The sequence below is a fragment of the Toxotes jaculatrix genome, chromosome 7 (genome assembly GCF_017976425.1).
Source record: "Toxotes jaculatrix isolate fToxJac2 chromosome 7, fToxJac2.pri, whole genome shotgun sequence".
Taxonomy (NCBI): Eukaryota; Metazoa; Chordata; class Actinopteri; family Toxotidae; genus Toxotes; species Toxotes jaculatrix.
In genome coordinates, this window is record NC_054400.1 from 11,105,651 (window position 1) to 11,130,313 (window position 24,663).

Genomic DNA, 24,663 nt, shown 5'->3' on the forward strand with positions numbered 1-24,663 from the left:
AGGACTGAAAATAGGTGCATAGTTAAGTGGACCTCTGTGTATATGGGAGACGAACTGGTTTGCTTTGCTTTGTGACTTTGTGACTTGAGATGACGCTACATTGCCATGGTGACTTCTTTGTGTGTCTTTCATGACTGATTGAGTTTTCTGAAAGGCACAGTGACAGCGAACACTAAAGCAGTGTCACGACTAAAGTGATGGATTCACTGTGCTTACACCTGACAGGGCAAGAAAAGCTAGGAGGAGAGCAAGAAACTTAGATAGAGTTCAAACCTCTGAGGATAAATATACTACAAAACAATGTAGTATAATATCATGTTCGTCTAAACAAGAATCCCTAACCTTTTCCAGTGTAGCTTTCTGTGCAGTCAAGTCCTATTGGTGAATGAAGAAGGCGCACATTGAAATTTCATCTCCCAAATTCTCTAGCCAGTGTGGCATTAGATCCTTTTAGATCCTTTCTGCCAAAGACCGGTTTTTGTAGCATTTGCTGCCTGGTGGGTGTTAATTTCACTTAGATTGAGGTGCTTCCGTTCATGTGCGAATGTGTGACTAAGAAGGCGTGTGTGTGTGTGAGTGCGAGCCAGATAGATAGAATGTGTTTTGGTTATCAGCGAGAGGTCAGTCACTTATCTGCTTGGCCTAACTGCCCTGTGGGTGCTGGCCTCTTCACAAGCTGTTTTTATGTTACCTCATGTCTCATGTTATCGGAAGGTTGGATATTGTTTTGCCCACTGACTTTTCAAAAGGAAATGCTGAGAAAAAGAAGTTTATGAGCACTAATATGTTACAACTTGGAGTTTTTGGTGGGTTTTTTTAAGCCTTGGCAAAGAAAAAGATAATAGTCATGTAATCACAAGTACATAATGATGAATTGAATTTTCAGCCCTTTTCCTTTTAGGATCAGGATCTTTCCCTTTCCTCACTGTCAAATCAGTATAATCTCGTCCCGATATAAACCTTTTGTTATCGTGACATTGTTACAGCTTGAATGTTATTTTCTGATCTTAAAGGCTGCATTACAGGAAAGTAATACAGTTTTCTGAACTGCTGTTTATTGTTTGAAATTTTTTGATAGCCAAGCTAATATGGTAAGATTTGTAGTGTCAATACCAAAAGAATACTTTTTTCAATACCTCAGTACAAGGAATTTAATCAAATTTTAGCACAAAACTCTGTTTTCTTTTACCATTTTCTGATGACACAATACTATGTCTTTAATCACATCATTTGTTGCTCATTCATAATAATGGATCTGTATGTTTATCAGTGGTGATAAAACCATGACGTTTAGCATGTCAGCATGAAAGAACACAATCTACTGATTAATCATTCTCTTTTGAAAGCGCTTTGTCAGTTAGAGTAGGTGAAGATTTCTAAATACTAACTAATATTCAAACTTTCTCTGATTTGCTGGGACACCACCTTTTCCTTCGATGTGGCATTGTTACAGTATTCTTTTAAAGTTATCAGTCATAGAAGCATGTAAAGTAGAGATGTTGGCTCTGTAACGCCACCAAACCAACCTATCTTTTCTGTTGCCATATGCTTGTATTAAATGTGTCATCTGTCCCCATTCTGTCATCTGTGTGTGTCACCTTTGGCCTCTTTCTTCTTTTCTTAAGTCACGGGTTGCTGTTTTGCATTTAGAGCACGGTCAAGGATACCACATACATGTTCAGGATCACATGCCGACACTCCCACATGCATGCAGGAGGAACACACTCTTCACAGTCCTCGTAAACAGAGACACTTGAATGCTCACACACATACACACACGCAGCTCTGACATGCCTCTCCTTGTCCTTCCTTCACTGCCTGCTCCCCCCTGTGTCCTCACAGCCTTCTAAAATAAATCAAGTGTCGTCTTCCCTCTGTCTGCTTCAACACACAGCTCTGTTCAGATCCACACAACTCCACAGACATGTTTGGAAAGTGTTTTTCATAGTTTTTGTAAATCTCTCCTCAGTTTTATCTTAATTTTAGTTAGTCAAAGTTGTAGCATTTCTTACATGTTCTATATAAACCCAACAACACTCTGCACTTCTTTGCACCTTTGGTGTACACGAGCACTCAGAAGTTTTAGAATAAATAAGAAGTCATGGAATCTTAAATCTAAACTGAATCTAAATCTAACTTGAATTTAATCTTTTTGAATCATCCAGCAGCCAAACACACTCATGGCTTTTTTCCTACAATGGAACTGAAACATTGTTTGGAAACCTTATCACAACACTGTTGCAGAAATTCCCACAAATGTGTTGCACTTGCAGGTTGCTTTGCTTTCACCTTCTGTCCAGTTCATCCCATGCCAGCTGGATGCGGTTTTAGTCTGGAGACTGTGCTGGTCTACCATCATTTGAAGCCCCCATCAAGTTTTTTCCTCTGTTTTGGGTCATTATCTTGCTGTAGGATGAAGCCCTGACCAACCAGTCTGTCTTCCTTTGTTACTTGCCTTTTTCTCACCATTCTGATAGCAGTATATAGTACGACATCCTTCAGTACAGTATTGTCCTAATAATGCATCAGAACGTCTAGTAACAGTTTGTTGTAACACTGCGTTTGTACAGACACAAAGTTTGTAAGTAATCAACAAAAGTTGGGGCATCTGTAAATGGCTGCATATACTTTCAACGCCTTTACTTCCTTTGCTACAAGAAAGCTGTAAGTTATAACCTTGGGCAGTTCACTGCTTACCTTTGTACCATTTAAGGTTATTCACTGTACTTGAACTGCTTAAATTTCAATTAAAAAACGGGAATAATAAGGGTGTTCTTAAACTTTTGCCCGGCAGTGTTCTTGTTATGTCTAGTATTGTTGGACATGTTCTGGTACACTAACTCTGAATGGTTGTTGGAAAGCAGAGCCTCACTATCCACAGCTCAGCTGATTATTTATCAAAGACACTAACCCTGACCTCTTTCTCCAGTACGTCTCCTCACAGCTCTGTCACATCAACTTCTGTGGTGTTTATAATTGCTCAAGCGACCCAGGGCTTAAAATGAATGAGTCATTGATCTATGCCTTTTACTGTGTGTGTGTGTGTGTGTGTGTGAGTGAGAGAGAGAGAGAGAGAGAGAGAGAGAGAAAGAGACAGAAAGACAGATGGAGAAGGAAAGAGTAGATGGAGATAGAAGTTATAGAAAGCCAGAGAGGGAGTGAGCTTAAAAGAGCTATGCATTGACCTCAGGCATATTCGTGACCCAGCAGTGCCCTACAGTTTAAAGTGACAACAGCCACCCTGTGCAGCTGTTTGACAGATGGGTCTATGACATGAAAATTGCGTCACAGGAATTTGACATCATGGAATTTTGCACTGTGAGATCATAAAAGATTGGGTTGATTCCAATAGTCGATGGAAAATTTACTCAATGAAATGAGTTTAAGTTGAATTAATTTACTTTGATCAAATTTATTCAATTAAATTTTATTAGATTCACCTAATTACGTTACATTTATTCAAATATATTGATTAAATCAATCAATGAAATTTACTTAAGTTGAAATTAATTAATAACATGAAAAAAAATTTATTCAATATTTTGGGGGGCCTTTTTATGCCCTAATTTGAAAGGAACAGTAAAGACCGACAGCCAGTGTGGGGAGAAAAAGGAATGACATGCAGAAAAATGTTTTGAGACAGCATTTCCTTGGGTCCTCAGATGAGGGGTTTCTGAGAAAATCAAGAATACATACTGACAGAGATTCCTCCATTTACAGTTGGATTTTCCATTTTGGTTGGTGATCCAGATTCATTTTTAACCTGGACCATATGTACAGATATTAGGGGAAACTCTGCAACTTGTTGCTCTAGCACAAAGAAAGGTAGAAGGAATAGGTGGTGTGACGTTTCTGATGATGAACAAGAAGTTAAGGACAAGTGTTAGCAGTGATGTTCAGCAGATGGGATATCTTGAGCAGCCTGAGAGAGCTCATCCGTCATCTGTCCAGTGTTTGCGAATCAAATATTTCCTTCCTTGCCAATTTTATCTCGGCCCAGGATCACTCCCTTTTTGGGTAAACTGTGGTTTGCCATTGTCTCGGCCTCTAAGTAATGCTGGATTTACATCCCGTCTCAACAATAATCCCCTTGTGGGTTCTACTCGTGTTTTTTGTTGATTCTCACAACATAGTCACAGGGGTGTTGACCTTTTTTTTCCATCTGTGATGTCAATGCTGGTGCAATACCTCAGTAAGCTAGTTGATTGTTTGTATCATTCCCAAAAAGGGCGTGTCCGTGTAATCACATTGTACAGTCACACACTATGAGGGGAGTTACGTGTCTGAGGTTTGGCTGGGAATCACTGTAGGCTGTGACGCCAGAGCAAGTGCGATAATGAATCAGCTGTTAAACATATGCTTGCTTTTAGTTTCAGTACTCTCACTATCGCTATCTGTCATCTTTGTCTCTTTCTTGTTTGTGAACATTATGCACATGCCCATACACACTTACCGCACAGAACAACAGGAGAACAGACCTGAGCCTGGAATGACAACTTATAAGTCACTGGTGTGATCTAGTATTCACACCTGCAATAAATATAACGGATGGATCACTTGATGTGATAAGAGGGTGTGGAGTGGGGGTTGTGTATGAGTGTTTGTCTGTGTGTAAAGAAAAAACTGGTATAGAGTTACATGTTTTTGATCTACCCCTAAATATAGAAAGACATAGTGAGCAGACTCAGAGACAGAGATTGGGTTGATATGTGTAAGATAAGACAAACTCAACTGTGGAGAAAAGTTGCGGGAGTCGTCGTAACTCCCGTATTAGTTCTCTGCCTCTGTGTGTGTGTTTGTCTAAGAGCTAGTTAGAGAAGGGGACAAGGACAATATGATTGCCCTTTCCTCAGTCAGCAGGCAGACGGCCAAACTATCCCATTCCACAGCTAAAGCTCACACTCACTTAGCTCCTGCTGCTCAGAGAGATCACAGAGAGACAGCACAGCATTTAGCCAATTATTTGTTGTGGAAAATATGCCCGGCATGTCCTGTGTCGAGTGTGTTCAGATGCACAGAGATAACCCATTGTTTCTGATGTGAGAAGTAACTGCACAAGAAATGGTGGAAAATGTTCTACAAATTTGTAGTTTTTTTTTTTTCCACTTTCTCTTTCAGGCCCTAGAGTAGAGCTGTAGTCCTTGATTAATATAATAATTGTCTATGTAACTCCATGTAATGATACCATATACACCAAGCATCATGTAATTCATAGACTGTGCATTGAGAGGATATCATTGACACACTGACTCTGACAGTTGGATGAGATGGGAAAGAGAGAGTGGGGAAGATAGAGCCCATCCATAATACATGCTTGTAACTCAGGGTGTGTAAGGCTGAGCCTTGGACTGTGTCAGCGATATGGCCTTCGGGGAGGAAAACACAGCATAATGACTTCTTCCTCTTAAAGTCTCTCTCACAAAACATTCACATTCACAAACCATGAGCACAATCACAAACTCGCAAAACACAATTTAAAGAGATTAATAGCTTGCGCCTGTCAGGTCAGTGAATCATCTGTTGCTGAGAATGTGAAATACCCTTAAGAAAACATACAAGTTCAAAATGGAAAACAGGAAGGGTACCAGTAGCAATATTAGTCATTTCTCATTATGTAATGACAAGGACAGTGTTAGTTGATAGTTGAATGTTTTAGTTAAGCCCTGAAATGTGCTTTTTACACCATAGAAGCACAGGTGTATGTACACTTGCACTGTTCTTTCTTTCTTTCTGTTCTGTTCTTCCACACACATATGCATGAATAAACATACCAACAACTGCAGAAAAATGCTAACGTGAGCAGGGTGTCCTGTCCTGGTTTTGGCTTGGATAATATTGGATTAAATGTTTGGCTATTTCCATAGTAAGGATGATGACGATGACAAAGGGGACGTCATCCCTGGTGTATTACACATTGCGGAATCCCCCCTGACCTTAGCATCCACACCAGACCGGATTATGGGATTGCTTGGTAGCCCTAGCAATGAGGCAGATATTCCTGGTGAGAGGCATTAGTCATCACCTGGGCGAACAATCACGTAGGAGACTAAGGAGCTCATTGTGACATCGCAGTGGGAAATGGTGTCAGTGGTTTAGAAACACCTTTCATCAGTGAGTCAGTGGCATTGTTAGAGCAGAGGTATTCCCTGTGGCCCTGTGCACAATTTAAACAAAGCACATCGCTTCTGGTTGTATGTAGATGGCTTTGAATATTGCTGCATTAGTTCTAACTGTTGGTGATGTGCCAATTAGTTGGCCACCAGTCATTATCATCCCATAATCAGCCAGATAATGAGGGACTGGCTAATTATAATTTTAATACATCAAGCTTATGAGCAAATTTAAGTCAGTGAGCAGTGCATGAGTAGCATGGAGCCTAGTATGGGGGGGGTGGGGGGCGGTTATAGGGGCCCACATGCTTACGCTGTTCATGACGCATGTGCCATGTTATGCTTAGAATTTCACAGCTCATGACCATAGAGCCAATTTATAGCAACATATGGAAATGCACGGCAGAGGCTATGCTGCTGCATTTGGAAAAAAAAATTCATGTGGGTTTAGTCAATATGTGAGTAAGCTCTGAAGTCATCAAGACCTCTAATTAATGTTTTCATAAAACCTGTGATTTATTTAGGCATGGATAGATGAGCTACATAAAACAGCACGGTGCAATCTATGACATACCACACTTAGTTAATAAAGTTAATGTATTAATTCATGCGTGGCACGCAAGAACTGGTATGTACAAAGTCTGGCGAAGTTGCATCATTTCTGGTGGGAGTTAGATTAGCTAAAATGCCCTGTTAAACATTGGCTCTTGAAATAAAGTCTAAGAAACTTGGTGACTCTATGCTTCCCCTCTTCTTTTGACTGTTAAAAGAAAACCAAACATGCAGTACCATAAATTTTAGCATTACTGTCATTGTGGAGTTCAATATGAACCCAAATGTTGCTTGACCTGTGAAATATCATTAAAACAATCTTTACATTTTGCAATAAGACATTTTCTCTGTTTATAATATCTGAATAATGTCAATTGTGCATTGTCATATTCTGATCTTGGTTCCTTTTGCTTTCTCTCCATGTGCAGTTTCGATGTGGACAATGGCACGTCATCAGGTCGCAGCCCCCTGGACCCAATGGCCAGCCCGGGCTCAGGCCTCATCCTCCAGGCCAATTTTGTCCACAGCCAACGGAGAGAGTCGTTCCTCTACCGCTCTGACAGTGACTACGACCTCTCACCCAAGTCTATGTCCCGAAACTCCTCCATTGCCAGTGACATGTGAGTGCATGATGTCTTTTGCTTCCACCTGAACCTTCATACAATGCACCCTAATGCCCCCTATTGTGCTGAATGCTGTTAAGTCGACTTTTTTCTACCTCTCTGAATCTGTGTCATGTTTATCGGACCAGGTCTTAAAGCTATCACGCTGATTGCTTTGGCCCTGGTGGGAAGTGTGCATGACCAACAGCTGATTGTGTAGTGTCACATCTATTGTTAGCCACATCCAGTAGCACAAACAAGGTGGTCAGTGACAAAGTATCCACAAGCGCAGTTCATGTGTCTGATATTTTGCCAAATTGTTGATTACGTCTGTATCACTCAAGGGCAATGGAATGGATTTGTGCACTCTTTTTAATCAGTTTAAGTTCTGACTTCATTTGATCATTTGTCTTTTATAATACTAACACATCATTACCTTACAACTGCAGTAAGACACACTCCAGGCACAACAATAACTCAAGCAGATCAGCTGGCTTCTTCTGGGTCAGTGTATATGTTAATAGCCATTTCCCACACAATGGTTGCTATCCAGTTACATTCAGTGTACACTTAGTGCTACAGGAAATAAAAATATTGACTGAAAACCTGGCAATTCGATCCAGCCTGCTGGACAAGACAAGACAAATAGACAAAAGGATGAACAATAATGTCCTACAGTAACCTTAGACTTCCTCCCTCCTGCTGCTGCTTTTTACTCTGTAGGATTAAACCACTGACCCTTCACTGATCTACACCCACTATCCAGTTACCATGTTAAAAACCATTATTAGAAGTTTTCGTTCAACTGGTCTTAACAGCTCCCTTTATGAAATTCTTAATAATACAACCTCATAATCAAGTTAAACTTATCAAACATTCATTTTAAGTAAAAGGTGAACATCCATCACCTCAACTCATTGCTTTGCCCTTTGTCTTATCTGCCTGCAAAGATTCTTTCCATCGCTCTCAGAGCATATCTAGCCTATCAGCCTGGGGTTGGAAAGAGAGGGAGAGGACATGGAGAAAGGGTGACTGTGCGAGGGACATTGCTGGTACAGCAGGTGCAAAGACAGCTTGCGGGTTTTTACAGTGTCCTTACTGTGAGAATATTTTGATAGATGCTGGAATTGGCATTCACTTAAGTACCTTATGTGTACAGAGAGATGTCCAGCAATAAATCCCTTCAATTCTGTTTCTGAAACCCGAAACTGTTCTGAACCTATTACACATTGTGAAGTAGGGCCGCAGCTGTTAGCTGATGTGTTGAGTAAACATGTCACTGTGACTGAGTGCATCAGCGGCGCTGAAACTAATCTGATGTGATGACCCCCCCCTCCGCCCCTTTGACCTTTGTAGAACATGAGCACACTTGTTTGTTGTCGAATGTCAATGTGCTATAGACCTGCATCTAATATTAAAGCCACTCTCTTTGTTTCTTCCAGTCATGGTGACGATATGATTGTAACGCCATTTGCACAGGTGAGCACTTGTGCCAGTTTTTTCTTGTCTTCATGTTTTATATGGTCATAAATGGATGAATACTGTATGATTCATTCCTAATCTCCTGTGTTCCCCTCAGGTTCTTGCCAGCTTGAGAACTGTACGAAACAACTTTGGTGCATTAACTAATCTACAGCAAGACAGAGCATCCAACAAGTAAGTTGCCAAAGTTTTTTTTTTCATACAGAAATCTTTCACAGTGGGCAGAGTAACAGTATTACAGACAACAATGATCCCAGCATATTTGCTAGCAATATTTGACCTCAGTTAGTTTATGGGCTAAGTTGGTCTTCTAAATTAGTGGCCTGTGCTGTGTCGAGTGCTCACTCACAGTTTGACTTTGATCGCCCTCTGCTGTTCTTATTGAGTACTACAACAACATTACAACGTAAGGGTATGGTGCTCCTTACCATGTGTTAAAATAAGCAAAAGGAAGTGGTGTTTCCTTACTGCTTGGAATGATGTAGCGAGTTTTTAAAATATAAATACTGATTGTGTTTTCTGGTGGAAGGAAATGTCTCAGTGTGTTTTTGTTTCCACCATGACAGGAGATCACCCATGTGTAACCCACCACCCATCACCAAGACCACCTTCACAGGTATGTGGACAATGACAGTAGTATGATGACTTGTGTCCTCGCTGTATGTGTGTGTGTGTGTGTATGTGTGAGAGAGAGAGAGAGAGATTTGATGCGTGATCTGGGAATCATGAATAGATTAGAACAGAAAAGATTTTGCTATAAAAAATGTAAACATTATTAGTATTGTTGTAAAACTACGTAATATGTAGCACTTTAAACCCCCATTTAGCATTTATAAGCAGCTTTTAAACATTTAATAAATGATTCATAACACATCATAATGTACCTGTAGGCAGATATGTGTTCATCAATGTATTTTTCAAACAGTAAAACAGTTGTAATAATGTAAAATACATCTTTATAGAAGTTATAATTGTTGCCAAATACTTTACATTAATAAGCAAAGTTATGTCTTCATTACAATGTGTTATAAAACATTTAATAAATGTCCATATACTGCTTATAAATGCTGAATAGGAACACTTAAAGTATCACTGCATTAGCAGTATTGGCAGTAGTAGTAGTAGTAGTAGTAGTAGTAGTAGTATACACTCTCTAACTTAAAACTGGACAGTAAATAAACAAAAACCGATATAATGGATGCCAGAGTTGTTATGGTGATGTTTTATGTTTTTTGTAAGATGTTAGCATGGTGGAGATCCTGGCAAACCCAGTCGTACTGTGCAGAGAGCCAAAGAACAGGAACATGATATCCATCATGGTCAGAATACAAATATGGATGACATATTTTGCAGAGAACTGGTTCACTTGAGCAATGGACAAGAGAAGCAAGTACAGTATTACTTGTAAACCAAAACCAAATAATTCCCTGTCAGTAGCTGTTGTTGTACTGCTGTTTTCGATAAAGTTCGGATAGGTGTGGCTCTTTGTGTATATTTTATGTATTCAACCAATTCCTGAAAAGCAAGTAACAGTTACAGACGTTTGGCAAGACAGGTGAACAGAGCTTCTTAGTGTCTGCTCTTATGTGGTACTTTTTAAGCTGACATGTCCCATCCACTATACATATATGGACTATTGCAGACAGTTTGTGTACCCTTTGTGCACCTCCACGTCTTTGCGTTCTTAATCAGTCTTTTTCTTCTATTTAAAGGGAAATCAGTTTCTGTAAGTCAAAGAATCTTGGTGATGCTCAAGTGTTAAGTATCGGTTTGCACAATACACGCTGCCATGTTTCAGCACTTCCTGTCTATCCATAACCATAGGTTTATCAGTACTTCAGTGATGGACTGTCAGGCCCTATATATATATAGTCGTTCCTGACTTTAGTAGTCAGATGTTCTGTCATTCACTTGACAGACAGTGTCTACTGCACAGAGTGTCTGCCCTGTTCAAAGTTGAGTTTTTGTTCTGAGGAGGACATGGCACAGACAGTCTTAGATGGCTAGAATAGACTTGTCCTTGACAGTGACTTTGCTTTTTAGCAGTATCAATGGCTGTAACCTAGCTGCTGTTAAGCAGGAGAGACCATATAACCTCCACCATTAATAAATAATTTCACTGTGTTTTCTTTAGTAAAATTATCCCTATGGCATGTGCACAGAAACCCATAGAATCACATAAACACACACATTTATGCATATTTAAATGGGCATAAAAACATTTATTTTATTATTATTACAAATGCAAAAAAAAATACAATACTTAGATATAAAGGGAGCCAAATTTGCTTTCTTCCACCTTTGATGGAGATTTTTCCAGACATTACTCCCAAGAATCATATTCCCGATACATAACCTGCTTATATATGAGGAACTGGTGACATTGTGCTAAATTTAGAACACAATCATACTGGTGCACAGCCATTATGGGCCCTGCCATAAACTGGTGACAGCTGTGAGTCATGAGCTTGATTGTTTGAGAATATTGACTGCTTGTAATGCAAAGACTTACTGAGGCAGTGACTAAGTCATCATGCACAGAAAGGCAATAATGGAAGCATAATTAATAGTAACCGAGTAAATCAGTCAGGGAGAAGATAGTGGTCAATAAAAGTGGGATTACATTTAGGCTTCCTCGCTCTTTCTCTGCTTTTCTTTCCAGCTTCAGCTTCCTGGCTCTTTCTCCTGCTTGTCAGTGCATTTATCTGTGATCTGTCTTTAACTTATTGTTGAGATAAAGAAAATCATTTTCAAATCTTCCAAGATGTAAAGGAATTACCACTAGTTCTATGTGACCATTTCTTTATTGTGAATGAGAATAGATGCTGGTTAAACTAAAGAGAGTTTCATTTCGTTTATGCAGACAATACTCTTTTAAACATCTAACATCTCATATTCTCAGTCCAAAATGATATGAGAGTTTTTCATACTTTTTGTTTTTAATCTGTAGATAGATTTAATTATATTGTGAGTGAGTCCACTCTAAATCACTCTACCTTTCCCTCCCTCCTTGGTACTGCATCTTGTACTGTGCATGGAAAAAAGAGGGCTTAAGGTTCTTAGAGACAATATTAGGTCCCAATTCCCAATATCAGGTTCTTTTTTCTGGATGTGCATCCTCTCCTTTCTCCCCCTCTCTGCATTTTTCTTCCTTTTCCCCCTTCCTCCTTCTCCTTCTCCTCTATCGTCTTCTCCTGCTCACAGTCCGACTTCACTGTCGAGCTGTTCCGGTACATAGTTTGGCTGCAGCCCTGCGTCTGTGCAGCAGAGTGGCCTCTCTGAGCGCCGGTGTCTGATGTCGCACTGAGCATGAGAAGAATGTCACTGACGTCAGTGCAGTTGCTGTCAGAAAGAGTAGCACCCCAGCCACTGACACCACACCAGGGAGAGAGATGGAGAGAGAGAAAGAGGGGAGAGACAGAGACAAAAGAGGGAGGAGGAAGGATGTTCAGAGATCAGTGGAGGAAACGAAGAGTGTGGGAGAGGAGGGGGGCTAATGGAAGGAGGGAGGGAGAGATTTGTCAAAGACAATGAAGCAAGAGAGGGGGCATTGTTGAAAATACAAGGTGACAAAACAAGTTAAGAGATGGTTAGCGGTCATGCAGGTTGACCTGCATGGAAACAAAAATGGTGTGCATGTTTCCCAACCTAGTATACAATATAATAAAACAATTCATGACTCCAAATTGTGATAGTCCTTTGAAATATTCAGGAGCTAAGAAACTTCTCATGCAACCTTGAACTGTAAACTTTGCATCATTTGCTTTTAAAATAATATGTCCCAGAATGAAAGATAAGTGGAAAAGCAGCATTTGTATCATTCAAACCTAATAGTCTAAATATATAGTTTAGATAGTTTAGTCTAAATGCTAACTACTTGTTAAACTGATATGGGATCATGTGATTGAATTTGGTCCTCCTGTATTTTAATCTGCCACTGTTTTCTCTGTCTGTGTAATTGAATTACAGCTAAAGTGGCCCCCTCCCAGATCAGAGATCACATAGCATTAAAAGCCTATGCTTTCCCAAATTAGTCAAGGCATCAATATTAATTGGCTTCTGACAAGGTGACATTTTCTGTTAACATGGGCTGACTTTGAGGGAGGCGTCTTCAATTTCAAATTAAAAGAAAGTGAAAGATCTTTGAGGAAGGGCTTGTGACGATAAAGCCCTGCCATCTTTACCATATCGCCAGCCATCTATTTGTTTACCTGTCTGTTTTGGTGTATTTGTATGCTGAACACATATTAGCATTCATGCACACACAGTATAGGGAGCTCGCAGCTCTGACTCCCCTCCTCTATCACTCCAGTCCATGTCTTGTCACTCTCCCTTCCCCATCCACAGTGCAGTCCTCTCAGGCTTTAGGTACAGCTTGGGGAGAGCAGCACGTTTGGCTACCAGGGACGCCGAAGCAACAGCAGCCCACCCCCTATACACACAGCATCTATAGGAAACACTACCCAGCACACACACACCACCGGATTATACCCTTTGTGTCCCGGATACCATGGATGTATTTATTGGCAGAGAGGCTAAGGAGACAAAATCATGATGTGTTATGGTTAGCATTTCGTCTGGTGTGAGTGTGTATGCATGTGCATGTCTGTTTGTGTGTGTGTGTATATGTTTGTGTGTGTGTGTGTGTGCGTGTGCGTGTGTGTGTGTGTGTGTGAGAGAGAGAGAGATGTCTTTGTATTTGTTAACCATGTCAGGATGCTGTGAACAATCTTATGTTTGTTCCGTGCTGGACAGTATTGACATGGATCTTGACTTGTTTTGAGCCTCTCACTGGATTCTCTTTTCCACCGTCCCTGTCTTCCTTCCATCCCTCCTATGGCAGACATGGGCCTGCTAAGCAGACTGCTGTTCATCCTGCTACATGACTGGAATTACACCTCTCTTATGAATGATAGAGTAAACCTCATACACCAAGATTACTGAATGTGATATGTGTGCTGTGTATGGGGGATAATGAGTGAGTCTGTCTGTGTGAATCTGTCTGTGTGAGATTTGTGTTTTAAGCTCTGCGGGTTTCCTCTGTGTTCTCTGCTGTGGTTTCCTTACTGTTAACATTCATCTGGACGCCCAGAACTAACTCCAGGTGGCTGTTTTGCCATCCATCACCTGCAGCTGTACTTCCTGGGATTGTATCTGACTTACTCTTAAAAGGAGGAATCCAGGATTTGAACTCTGCACTGGAGGTTTTTTTTTTCTCCAAGGGAATCAGTGAGATTTGCTACAGCTGACCTGTGACTGTTCACCCTTTGGTTAGGATACAGGACAACAAGGCCTTACTCCCAGGCCCGCACAGCTGACCCAATTGTCCAGTATGAAGAGTCACCCATGTGTCTACTCGGGGTATCCCAGCTTAGCTGTTTGTGGGGTGGGAGACCCCGGGCCTGGACCGTCCACTAGCCCTCTGAAGCGGGCCCTTACTGACCCCTTGCCCTCCTGTCTTGCCCCTGCAGAGGAGGCCTACCAGAAACTGGCCACTGAGACCCTGGAGGAGCTGGACTGGTGTCTGGACCAGCTGGAGACGCTGCAGACAAGACACTCAGTCAGTGAGATGGCCTCCAACAAGGTAAGAATAACTTAAAAAGTTTACACCAACTTGTTTAGACAAAGCTTTCATCTTACAGTTGTGTACAGTTCCCTCTCTTTACTTTTTATTTTAGACTTAAAATGCACAGTTGTAGGAATGCACTGCCTGTCTTATTTATTGAAACATACAGAAGCAGCTACCCAGAATTCACTGTGGAGGGTATTTTTGTGGCTGATGTGAACAGAATGTGCTCTTAAACTTCAATTTGAGCGTAACACATACAGTATATTTAAAGTGTAGTGTGGTGCTAGAGGCATATATGATGCATAGTATATAGAAAAAATCTTTAAGGTTACACTATTTCATATACCAAATATCCAGTGTTTGTTATAGGTTACAGAATTTATTTGTGGTTGTCAAAAAGTGTGCTACTACTACAGCTACTATATTCACAGGTTAACTTCAGATAAGGGAGGTCTTTTTTTTTTAAATTGCACCATTTTAGCAGACTTTTTGAAATCTATCCACAATTGCAAATGCATTTCCATTCATCCTTATGAATGAAGAAATATACAGATACAAAGAAACTTTTCAGGAGCGTGTAAATTCTGCAATTCTGCAATATAATAGATACCGCATGGTCACCATGCAGCAGAGAAATAGTGTTTATTGCTTAAGCTGATGTGCGGCACGGCTTTGTCAAAATTACCAGGAGAGAATAGAACAAATAGGTTATAGACTGTTAATTTGATTGATTTTAATGTGTGTAGAATAACAGAAACTAAGCGTTACCTCCTCTGTGTGTGGCCTGCTCATTTGTCACCAAGCCCTGCTCCTTGTTCATTTGTCAAGTGTTTATCAAGCCATAGTAGTTACTATTTGAGCCTGAGGAGGAAGAATTTGGTTGTCATATGAGCTGTCTGTACAATGTGCTTTGACACCTTTTCAGTGCTCAGCCATCAAAGGGCACATTGGACTGTTTGTATTGTGTTGTCTATGTGTTTTAGTGATAGCATCGTCATGCAGGCAGGGAGATGTGCTGCGAGCATGCTCAGTCGCCTGTGTGTGCGTGCGTGCGTGCGTGCATGTGTGTGTGTGGAGGGAAGCTGCTGTGCCGCTCTGAATGCTGATCAGCTCTGGGCTCTGGTGATGTCACACACTGTGATGTCACAAGAGGGGGATGGATCAAGAGGAGAAGCAAGGAGGACGACAGACAAAGGAATAACACAAAAGCACACGCTTACCGCTGATTGTACCACAATCACATACATGAGCGGGACATCTACCTCGTTTGAAAGTGAAAAGATTAAAGAAAAAAAAAAAGGAAAAAGAAACCTGTAACATACACTGCCTCACCATCGCTCACCAGCACAGCTATCTCCGGTTGTCATGGCAACAGCCACAGGCCCAACCAGCCTGCTATCTAACTCCAGCAATACACACACACACACACATCATAGGTAATACAGTCACTACATCTCCCACACATAGCCATTACTTTGTGTCTGTATCCTGCAGACTTTCATTTATCAGCACTCAACATAATCCTTAATTCATCAATGAAGGAAAGTCTGGGATTAAAAAGAAACAATGGAATTCCCTTGAAGTAAATTGAACAAAATTATATCAGATTCCTGCATTTTCCTCTGAATGTGTGATGTCCGGTGACAGTGAAAATCACCACCTATACTAGTGCTTTAATGGTGTCCTTTAGCTGTCACATTGTGTAGCTGCTGTTGTTTTGCATTTGCTTTGTGATGGCTTCTGCTTCCACCATCCCCCAGTAATGACCTCAATCAGATTTTGACATAACCTTGGAAAATAATGCATGTCACCTCTGAAACATCAGCATTCTCAGACTTACTCTATCAAGCCCAGGGGCTGCTACAACAATAGGTTAAACAAGGCGACACAACTGTTTACCCCCATAAGGATCTCACACCAAGGAGATGGCATGCTCACTATTATTATTGTTGTTGTTGTGGCATAATAAAAATTCACTTTAACATATCCTTTGAGATGAACACATGTCTCTTGAGTTGAGCATTGCACTGTTGGCTTATCTGGTGGTTCTAGTTTAGGATGCTCCTGTGGTCGCATTTCTACCCTTTGTGTGGGTGTAGGTGTTTTTGGAATCAGCAACTGATTTGATCAGCAAGCTCCATCATTGTCTGACTTTCTTCTGGGGTAACACTAGAAGGAGTGGGGTTTTTTTTAGTGCAGACAAGATCTCTGAGAGCAAAACTTCATTAGCCAGTTTGTTTAGCTGCTTCTCTTGAATCTTGGCTGGCTGTGGTGTCAGGCAGTAACAGGCAAAGGTCAAATGTAGATCTCAGTCCTTGGCATCATCATGTCAGCAGGACTGATTCCTGTTACATGTGGAGTGATGGGATAGATAATCAGGAATCCTCAGGAATAGCCTCTTAATAGTGGCATCACTTGTTGCAGCCATAGTAAGGTACATGTCTAGAGTGACATCTTTAATGACCAAACGCATGAAAAAGGTCTTTTTAACCAGGAGCCACCTAATATTCAGTTACTATCTTACACATGCAGGTCAAAGTCATTGTTCAGTAACTGAACAAGTGGCTGGTGGGTTTTGTCTTTTGGAGTGCCTGAACTGATGAGCTCTCTCATTAGGCTCAGTTCTCCTTCTATACTAATTAAAATGGCTCCTTTTTCTTATTATTATTTCTTTGTTTATATTTCACACCGGTGTCTTACCCCTTACCATTACTGTTTAACTATTTATATTTAATGTTACCTTCCTACATACAGATTTCCTTCTCCACATTTTGTTTAGATCATGAATGGACAGCTTACCTTTCATAGTCAGCAGTACATTCATTGAAAATAGTTGCTGCAAGTAAAGTGTTCCTGCTCTCTGTGTTCTGTAGAGAGGGGGCGTCTGCCGCCAGAATAAGTGTGCTATGTGAGAAAAGAAACAAATGCAACAGAGATCTGGAGGTGTCATGGGCTATATACAGCAGGGAACGGATATTTTTGGTCACTCTGCCGAAGAACAAATTACACACAAGTCACAGCTAAGCTTGGTGTGACACTTTCCAATTTTTACCCAATAGTTTGTGTTCACACCTCTTGGCTAAGCTATCAATAAGTGTGTGTGTGTGTTTGCGTGACAGAGAGAGGGAGTTTGTGTGGATATGAGGGGTGTCTGTGGGCGTTATATTTGTGTATATGCTCCCCCCGGAGTAAACTGTGTGTGTGTGTGTGTGCGTGTGTGTGCGTGTGTGCGTGCTGGGGCCTGTGCTGGCCTGCTTGGCTCTGAGTCAATCAAAGCCGCTGGATCTCAGTTAGCCAGTGGCCTCATCTGCTCCAGCGTAGCTGTAAATTACTCACAGTGCCAGGCTGGCTGTAGAGATGGGGTGTAAAGTAAGCAGAGACAAAATTGGTCCCTTTTCAATCCATGTAATCACTGGACCATCACAGACACACCACACCATGCATGTGCACGGGTACACGCACACCAAGAGACTGAAAGGAGAGATCACCTCTTCAAAGAATCCCAAGTTGATAGATTGTAGAAGCCACTTGCAATCAACAAGAAAAAATTTAACTATTTTGTGTATATAGCTAAAAGCTGTCTTTTCTAAATCATAGAAAAGGCAACTTCTCACAAACGCTAACCTGAAAACAGGTAAACATTCTTACCTGTGCCTGTAATTCATTATTATGTATTATCATGCTGCCCCATCATTAAGCAGTTAAACCCTGTCTATCACACTGTTTTACACTTATATCACTTTGTCACCTTATCACTAATGACAAATTGTATATATTTATATAGACTTCCTGATTGACAAGAATTCATAATCACTGTGTGATTATGAATCACAGATGAATACTACAGTATTCATCTGTGAAGCTGTACCATCAAAGTTGCTGAACTTCCTCACATCCCAAATCTTGTAACAAGGGCTGGGTATTGTTTGAAAGTACTAGTGCTGATGTGATACCTGTGTCCATGTTCAAAGATAAACTGAAAAGTTGTCTGTTTTCTCAGGCTTATAATGAGCTATTATGTGTGGGTGTCTGTGGTTTGTCTGTGTGGGATGGCAGTTCTCAAGCCAGATATTCTCAATCACTTTGGAGATTTTTAAGCTTTTATTATGTGATGTTTTTATAACATTTGTAATAGTTTGTATACCTTGATTGTTGTCATCTGACTTGTTTTTTTTTGGGGGGGGGGGGGGGGGGGGGGATGGGGGGGTGGTAAGGTTGGGGCAGGTTTCTTATTTGCTGTTATGGTGGTTACATGTAAGGTGTGACCTTAAATCTTCTTTAATTCTCTTGAAAAAGAGATCTCTATGACGCTACCTGATCAAATAAAATAACATTAAAATGGCAGATAGTTAAATGTAGTTTAATAGCAGTGAAATGGGTGTTTTCGATGTTTTTAATTTATTTGATAAGAGGGCCATCTGTACTGTTAGTGATGGAAAAATTAAAACTCTTCTTTCAGTAAGGTTTGATCCTTGTTTTCAACTAAAGCAATAGCCTCTTGAGCTCAGCGTCACATGCAGCAGCCTGTGTGGACACAGTGCTTTTAGTTTATTTCCAACTGAGCCCACTTCAGATGACTGTGACGCTCATTCTTTTTGCAAGATTAATGGGTTTTTCATGTATTTTCATCATCTCACCAGTGATGCTACTGTGACTCACCTACCATGAATGCTGGGGTGAAAGCTGACCTCAGTTTTTCATTATTGTATCATGTTGGATGATGCTTGTCTGTCACATTGTACAGAAGGTTAAGTCAGTCAACACGTAAACAGATGCATACATATGTACTGTTGCATGTAATATGAATAAACCTTTCATACGCACAAACAAGAATGTACTGTATGCACACACGCACACACATAAAATCATATCCCGGTGCACTGCAGGAATTGAAGGAAGGGGAAGGGGGAGATTTTCCACTGACTTCAGACCCAGCCAATCACATAGCAGGTGACCTCAAGTATGTTTCAATCCAAGCCAATCAGAGGTGATGATGAGCTCACACTTCTTCCATCTCTGGGCCCTGATTTGCTGCTGTTGTGTGACACTGCGATGGAAGCAGCCTGTGCTCCTCACATGGGAGCTTGTGTCATACACACAGAAGCAGGCAGGCAGTCAGGCAGCCAGCCCTGTTTGGGAGCTGTTGATAGGAAATTTTGCTGTCCTGGTGCTTTGGCATCTACCGAGCATCCGCACCATCATCAATTATTCACAACCTCAGCAGTGTGTCCCTGTATGCGAGCGTTTGTATGTGTGTCTGCGTGCGTGTGTGTGAGTGCGTGCACATGTCAGTGTGTATCACAGTGTGTGTGGTCACGATATGCTTTCATCGGATCTTTGGGGAGCCACATTCCCACTACTTCTCTCAGAATCTGCTTTTGCTCTCGATTTTTTTGGAACATGGGCTCGTTTCTGTGGACATTCTCAGAGCAGGAACACAACGCTTCATTTATGGACTCTACAGCAACTTTACTGCCAATTTGCACAGGACCGAGCTCTGAAGGCTCTTCAGGTTGAGGTCTTTCACTGGCCAGAGCTTTGGGTTGTTTTTGTATCGCTTTCATCATCTAAACTGTATTTTGGGCCATAAACCTCTACTCATTTGTTTTTGGATCTATTTTATTGATTGAGTTGTCAAAATGCCTGAAGCTAATTATCTGCTCTCTGTGTCCTGGGGATATATAAAGGTAAGATGTGGTCTCAGTTTAGCGTATTTTAATTAATTATTCGAGTGTTCACACGTCTATTTTAATGTGACTGTTGAAATTCATTTCCAGAGAGTGGAAGTGTGTTTTGAAGTGATTGGTTGACACAGATTAGGATGCAGGGTTATATGACCATAAATAGAAATCGCATACTGATATAGATCCTCGCCCAACATGTCGCCCATGGACCAGTGTGACAGGTGTGACATTTCTGGATCCATTATTCATTTTGATGAATCTGTGATGGGGAAAGCTGATGGTGCCTGCACTGTACTTAGAATGACAAAGACATGGTTGGTTGAACTGAACGGATAAACATATGTGATTATATTTTTAAGTGATTTTGTTCATACAGACTTGTCTGCCATTTAAGGTTTTTTACTTTCACAAAGGGTCTCTTAGAAACCAGCCACAAGCCTAAATTAAAGAATAAAATATCTAAATATGTTTCACTGTCACTTATTTGTTTTAACAAACCTGATGTGTTTGTCAATTTTCTATGCTACTGTCTCTTATTACCTGACAAAAGCATACTACAGATGGCTCTTTGCCTCTTGTGTCTCCATTTTAAAAAGCCACCCAGTGAATACCCATGGGTGATATTCAATAGGATGTCAATCCACAATTGCGCAGTAAGCACTCTACAGTGTTGTAATGGTCTATTTTAAGTGATCAACATTGATTTTAAATTAATCAATAGACATACATTATGCATTGGGACTGAAGCCAAAGTGATTCAGACGGTGCAGAGGCATCGTTCAAGAGGCTTTTTGTTTCACAAAACGTTTTGTAACTCTGTTGTTTTGCAACCACTTTGGAAAATCCCCGATTTCCAGCGTTCTCCTCCACATCAATCAGTTGGGTCTTCAAATCAAAAGCCAGAGCTAAATTTGGATCTGCCGCTCCAATTACGTACATGAGAGAGAAGAGAAAATGAGGTGAGGGACAGAGGGAGAGGAAGTGGCAGAGAGACAGACAGTGTGTCAGATAAAAACTGAAATTGAAAGAAGAAAACTGGGAAAATGGGTTACTCATTACGTACAACTCTTGCCGTAGCCCCCTGACCTGCTATGTTTATGTGTGTTGCACCAGATGGGAAATTTCAAGAATCTCTCAGTAGAAGGCCCGAGCCAGCAGGGCAGTGTGTTCTAATAAAATAATTTGATGTCTTCACAGATATCATGAAAATATATTTTTAATAAAACAGAAGTTTTCGTTTTTATGGCCTCACAGTGTAGGTACCTCCTACTTTTTAAAGATCATTTATTGTCAAAAGACTCTAGTTTATTTGTGTGTGCACTTTCTGTCTTTATTTTAATGATTTATTTATACATCCTTATACATATATGGTGCTGCTGAGTACCAGCTGTAAAAAAATATGTAAATATGATTTTTCTGCCCCGTATTACACACCATTAAACCCATCATCTCTGTGTGTGTCTCCCTTTTTCAGTTCAAGAGGATGTTGAACAGGGAACTGACTCACCTATCAGAAATGAGCCGCTCTGGGAACCAGGTGTCTGAGTTCATCTCCAGCACCTTCCTGGGTGAGTGATGACACAAGAAGATAGACAGGTTGACTCACTGCTTTGGAATTAAAAATAAATGCTGCCATTCTCTAAAATCTTGTTTAAAGTGCCATAACCAAAAATTTCATAAACAAAGCAATTTTTTTTTTTACTAAAACCAGGATATAGTAGTACCACTATATCAAATCAGCTGCTAATTACATTAGTAAAACTAGATTTTTTTTATTTTGGTTAAACCATTTCAACAGGAACCCAAAATAATGTGCACAACAAAAGACTTCCTTGTCCTCATATTCACTTTCCACTTATGTTTCTCTCTGTCTCTACAGACAAGCAACATGAAGTGGAGATGCCATCCCCTCAGACACAGAAGGAGAAAGAGAAGAAGAACAAGCCCATGTCTCAGATCAGCGGGGTGAAAAAGCTGCAACACTCCTCCAGCCTCACAAACTCCAATATCCCTCGCTTTGGAGTCAAGACAGAGACCGAGGATGAACTCGCAAAGGTGTGTTTGGATGTCCTGACGAACCATGTATACAAACACTGTGAAGCAATTTCAATAAATTATATATTCACAAAAATACAGTGGGCCCTATCTGAAATGTACTTCAGGGCAGAGGCTTAGGTAATAATGAAGCAAAAGAAGGAAGTAAATGAAAAAGAATGTTTTGTTTCTAATTGTGTCTCTAATTCCTTTTTCAGGAGCTGGAGCATGTGAATAAATGGGGCCTTAACGTTTTTAAAATCTCAGAGTTCTCTGGGAATCGGCCACTGACAGTCATGATGTACACAATATTCCAGGTAATAATCATCACTTCTTCTACTTGTCTCGATCTTTCACCCCAAATAAATGATGGCTGAATCCTGAAATGGTTTTGACCATAAACTCCCACTTGTATTTTCTGCTTTCTAGGAGAGGGACTTATTAAAAACTTTTAAAATTCCACTTGACACCTTTATAACATACCTGATGACCTTAGAAGACCATTATCATGGCGATGTGGCCTACCACAACAACATTCATGCTGCTGACGTCACCCAGTCAACTCACGTGCTGCTATCTACCCCCGCCCTCGAGGTGAGGCTAATGTGCGCACACACACACAACCAAAGCAAAGGAACACACACGCGTGCACTGACATATACACATGCGCACAAACACACAGCCCACGCTTCCACAATCAGCTTCAATCAAACTCTTGCTCAGAGTCCAATCAATGGCTCTTACTTGCAAGGATATTTTTGTCCAGCGATTTGATTCTCTCATCAATGCCCTCCCTCCTCCCCTATGTGCTTGGCTCTTTTCTTCTAGGCTGTGTTCACAGACCTTGAGATCTTAGCTGCCATCTTTGCCAGTGCAATTCACGATGTGGACCATCCTGGAGTCTCCAACCAGTTCCTCATCAACACCAGTGAGTCTAAAAACAGTGCCGTCTTAGCAGCTACGTCAGTGGCTCAGCAGTGTTATCAGTGTGTATTCACAAACACAAACACAAACACACACTCACAGTCTGATACCCAGGTGGGAACCTGCACTATGCCTGACTAGTAGTCAGGCCACCAAAATTAGAACATTTACAAATAAATAAATCAGATTTTCTCATTGAATTCTAGGGAACCTGACCTATTTTAAGATAGTAGGTGGCAGTTCAAAGGTGGATCAGTTTCCCTGTTACTCTGGATTAGCCACTGTTCAAACTGAGAACAGTTCTTTTTATATGGACTATAAAACATAGTCCATATTTTTACCCTTGACAGTGAGGTATGTGGGTGTTATAGAATAATGTTATGATTATAGAAAGATGTGATTGAAAATGGAGAAAGAAATCCCAAAGACTCATCTCAAAACCTGGAAAAATAAATAGTATAAAAAACTACCTGCATGACTCGATATCACCAAAGGTGGTGGTGGAAGGTGGGTGACCTGAGCCTTTAATCAGACTAACATTGTTTTTGGCATTGTTCTGGTAACTGAAGTGTCCTCAAGCAAGAGAGTGAATTCCTGCTATATCTGCTTTAACTGACTCACTCGTTCGTGGCTGGAGGTGCTACAAATATCACTTTAATTTGGCAATTTAGAGGAAAACACAAACAAATAGACTTTATATCCACTGGGTATTGCCTTAAACAGCCATTCAGGAGACCATTACAAATGTGAGTGTTGCATAAGAGTATTAGTAATACCATCAGAGCAGAAAAGAAAAGACACTGCACAGTCTCACACACTTAACACACAAAATGTGTTGTGCTTCCCATAAGCCCAAATGGGGAATCCCTGCAGTAAGGGCAGTGTGAGTCATCCTAGTTAGGAGCCACCAGACTGATCTTCTGTCAGCCACAGAGCAGGATCCCCTTTCTCCTTTCTGCTGATCTGTTCCACAGTGGCCAAGACTAATGCATCTTAATGGAAAATCTAAATACAGCTAGAAGACCTTCAAATGACCCAGGGAGGGGAAGCCTCTCAGTGGAAAACATTATAGTGCTTTCTTCTGCATGCTACATGTGTAACTACAACACGTATATAATTTAGACGGTTCTATTAGCAGAGAAATATGTAGCTCTAATTAGCAACTAATGTTGTTGAAATTATATTGAAAATGTATTGTTATAGCAAAATAATTCCAAATTTCTTGATGCATAAATTTTGTGAATATCTTGATTTTATACATTTCAAATTTGGACCCCATTTTTTTTTTTTTTTTTTTTTTTTTTTTTAAATCCTGAAAACCCAACAATTCCACAAACTAAAACAATCAATCTTGTCTTCCCTGCAGATTCAGAGCTAGCGTTGATGTACAATGACTCTTCTGTGTTGGAGAACCACCATCTAGCAGTTGGTTTCAAGCTCCTACAAGAGGAGAACTGTGACATCTTCCAAAACCTGACCAAAAAACAAAGACAATCACTGCGAAAGATGGTCATTGACATCGTAAGTGAAAGAATTTGTGTCTCTTCTATGAGATTTATACTAATTGACCTTGTTTGTTCAGTGGAAAAGATAACAGAGAAAGTATTATGTATGCTGTATTTTACAAAACAGTATATAGCCTACATTAAATACTTTTCAAAACATTAGATTTCATTTGATATGAAATACCTCCTGCATTTGTTTGT

At 40.5% G+C, this 24,663-nt stretch overlaps 1 protein-coding gene across 4 annotated transcripts in view; it reads left to right on the top strand.

Moving 5' to 3' along the window:
- Window positions 1-24,663, top strand: part of pde4d (phosphodiesterase 4D, cAMP-specific) — a 175,725-nt gene that overhangs the window by 146,569 nt on the left and 4,493 nt on the right. For all 4 annotated transcript variants that reach the window (XM_041041853.1, XM_041041852.1, XM_041041854.1 and 1 more), the window contains 11 exons: window positions 7,091-7,282; window positions 8,707-8,743; window positions 8,844-8,920; window positions 9,313-9,362; window positions 14,218-14,330; window positions 21,474-21,567; window positions 21,879-22,054; window positions 22,252-22,350; window positions 22,463-22,627; window positions 22,862-22,961; window positions 24,324-24,478. In XM_041041853.1, coding sequence (XP_040897787.1) covers window positions 7,091-7,282; window positions 8,707-8,743; window positions 8,844-8,920; window positions 9,313-9,362; window positions 14,218-14,330; window positions 21,474-21,567; window positions 21,879-22,054; window positions 22,252-22,350; window positions 22,463-22,627; window positions 22,862-22,961; window positions 24,324-24,478 — 1,258 coding nt within the window. The remainder of the gene's footprint in view (window positions 1-7,090; window positions 7,283-8,706; window positions 8,744-8,843; window positions 8,921-9,312; window positions 9,363-14,217; window positions 14,331-21,473; window positions 21,568-21,878; window positions 22,055-22,251; window positions 22,351-22,462; window positions 22,628-22,861; window positions 22,962-24,323; window positions 24,479-24,663) is intronic.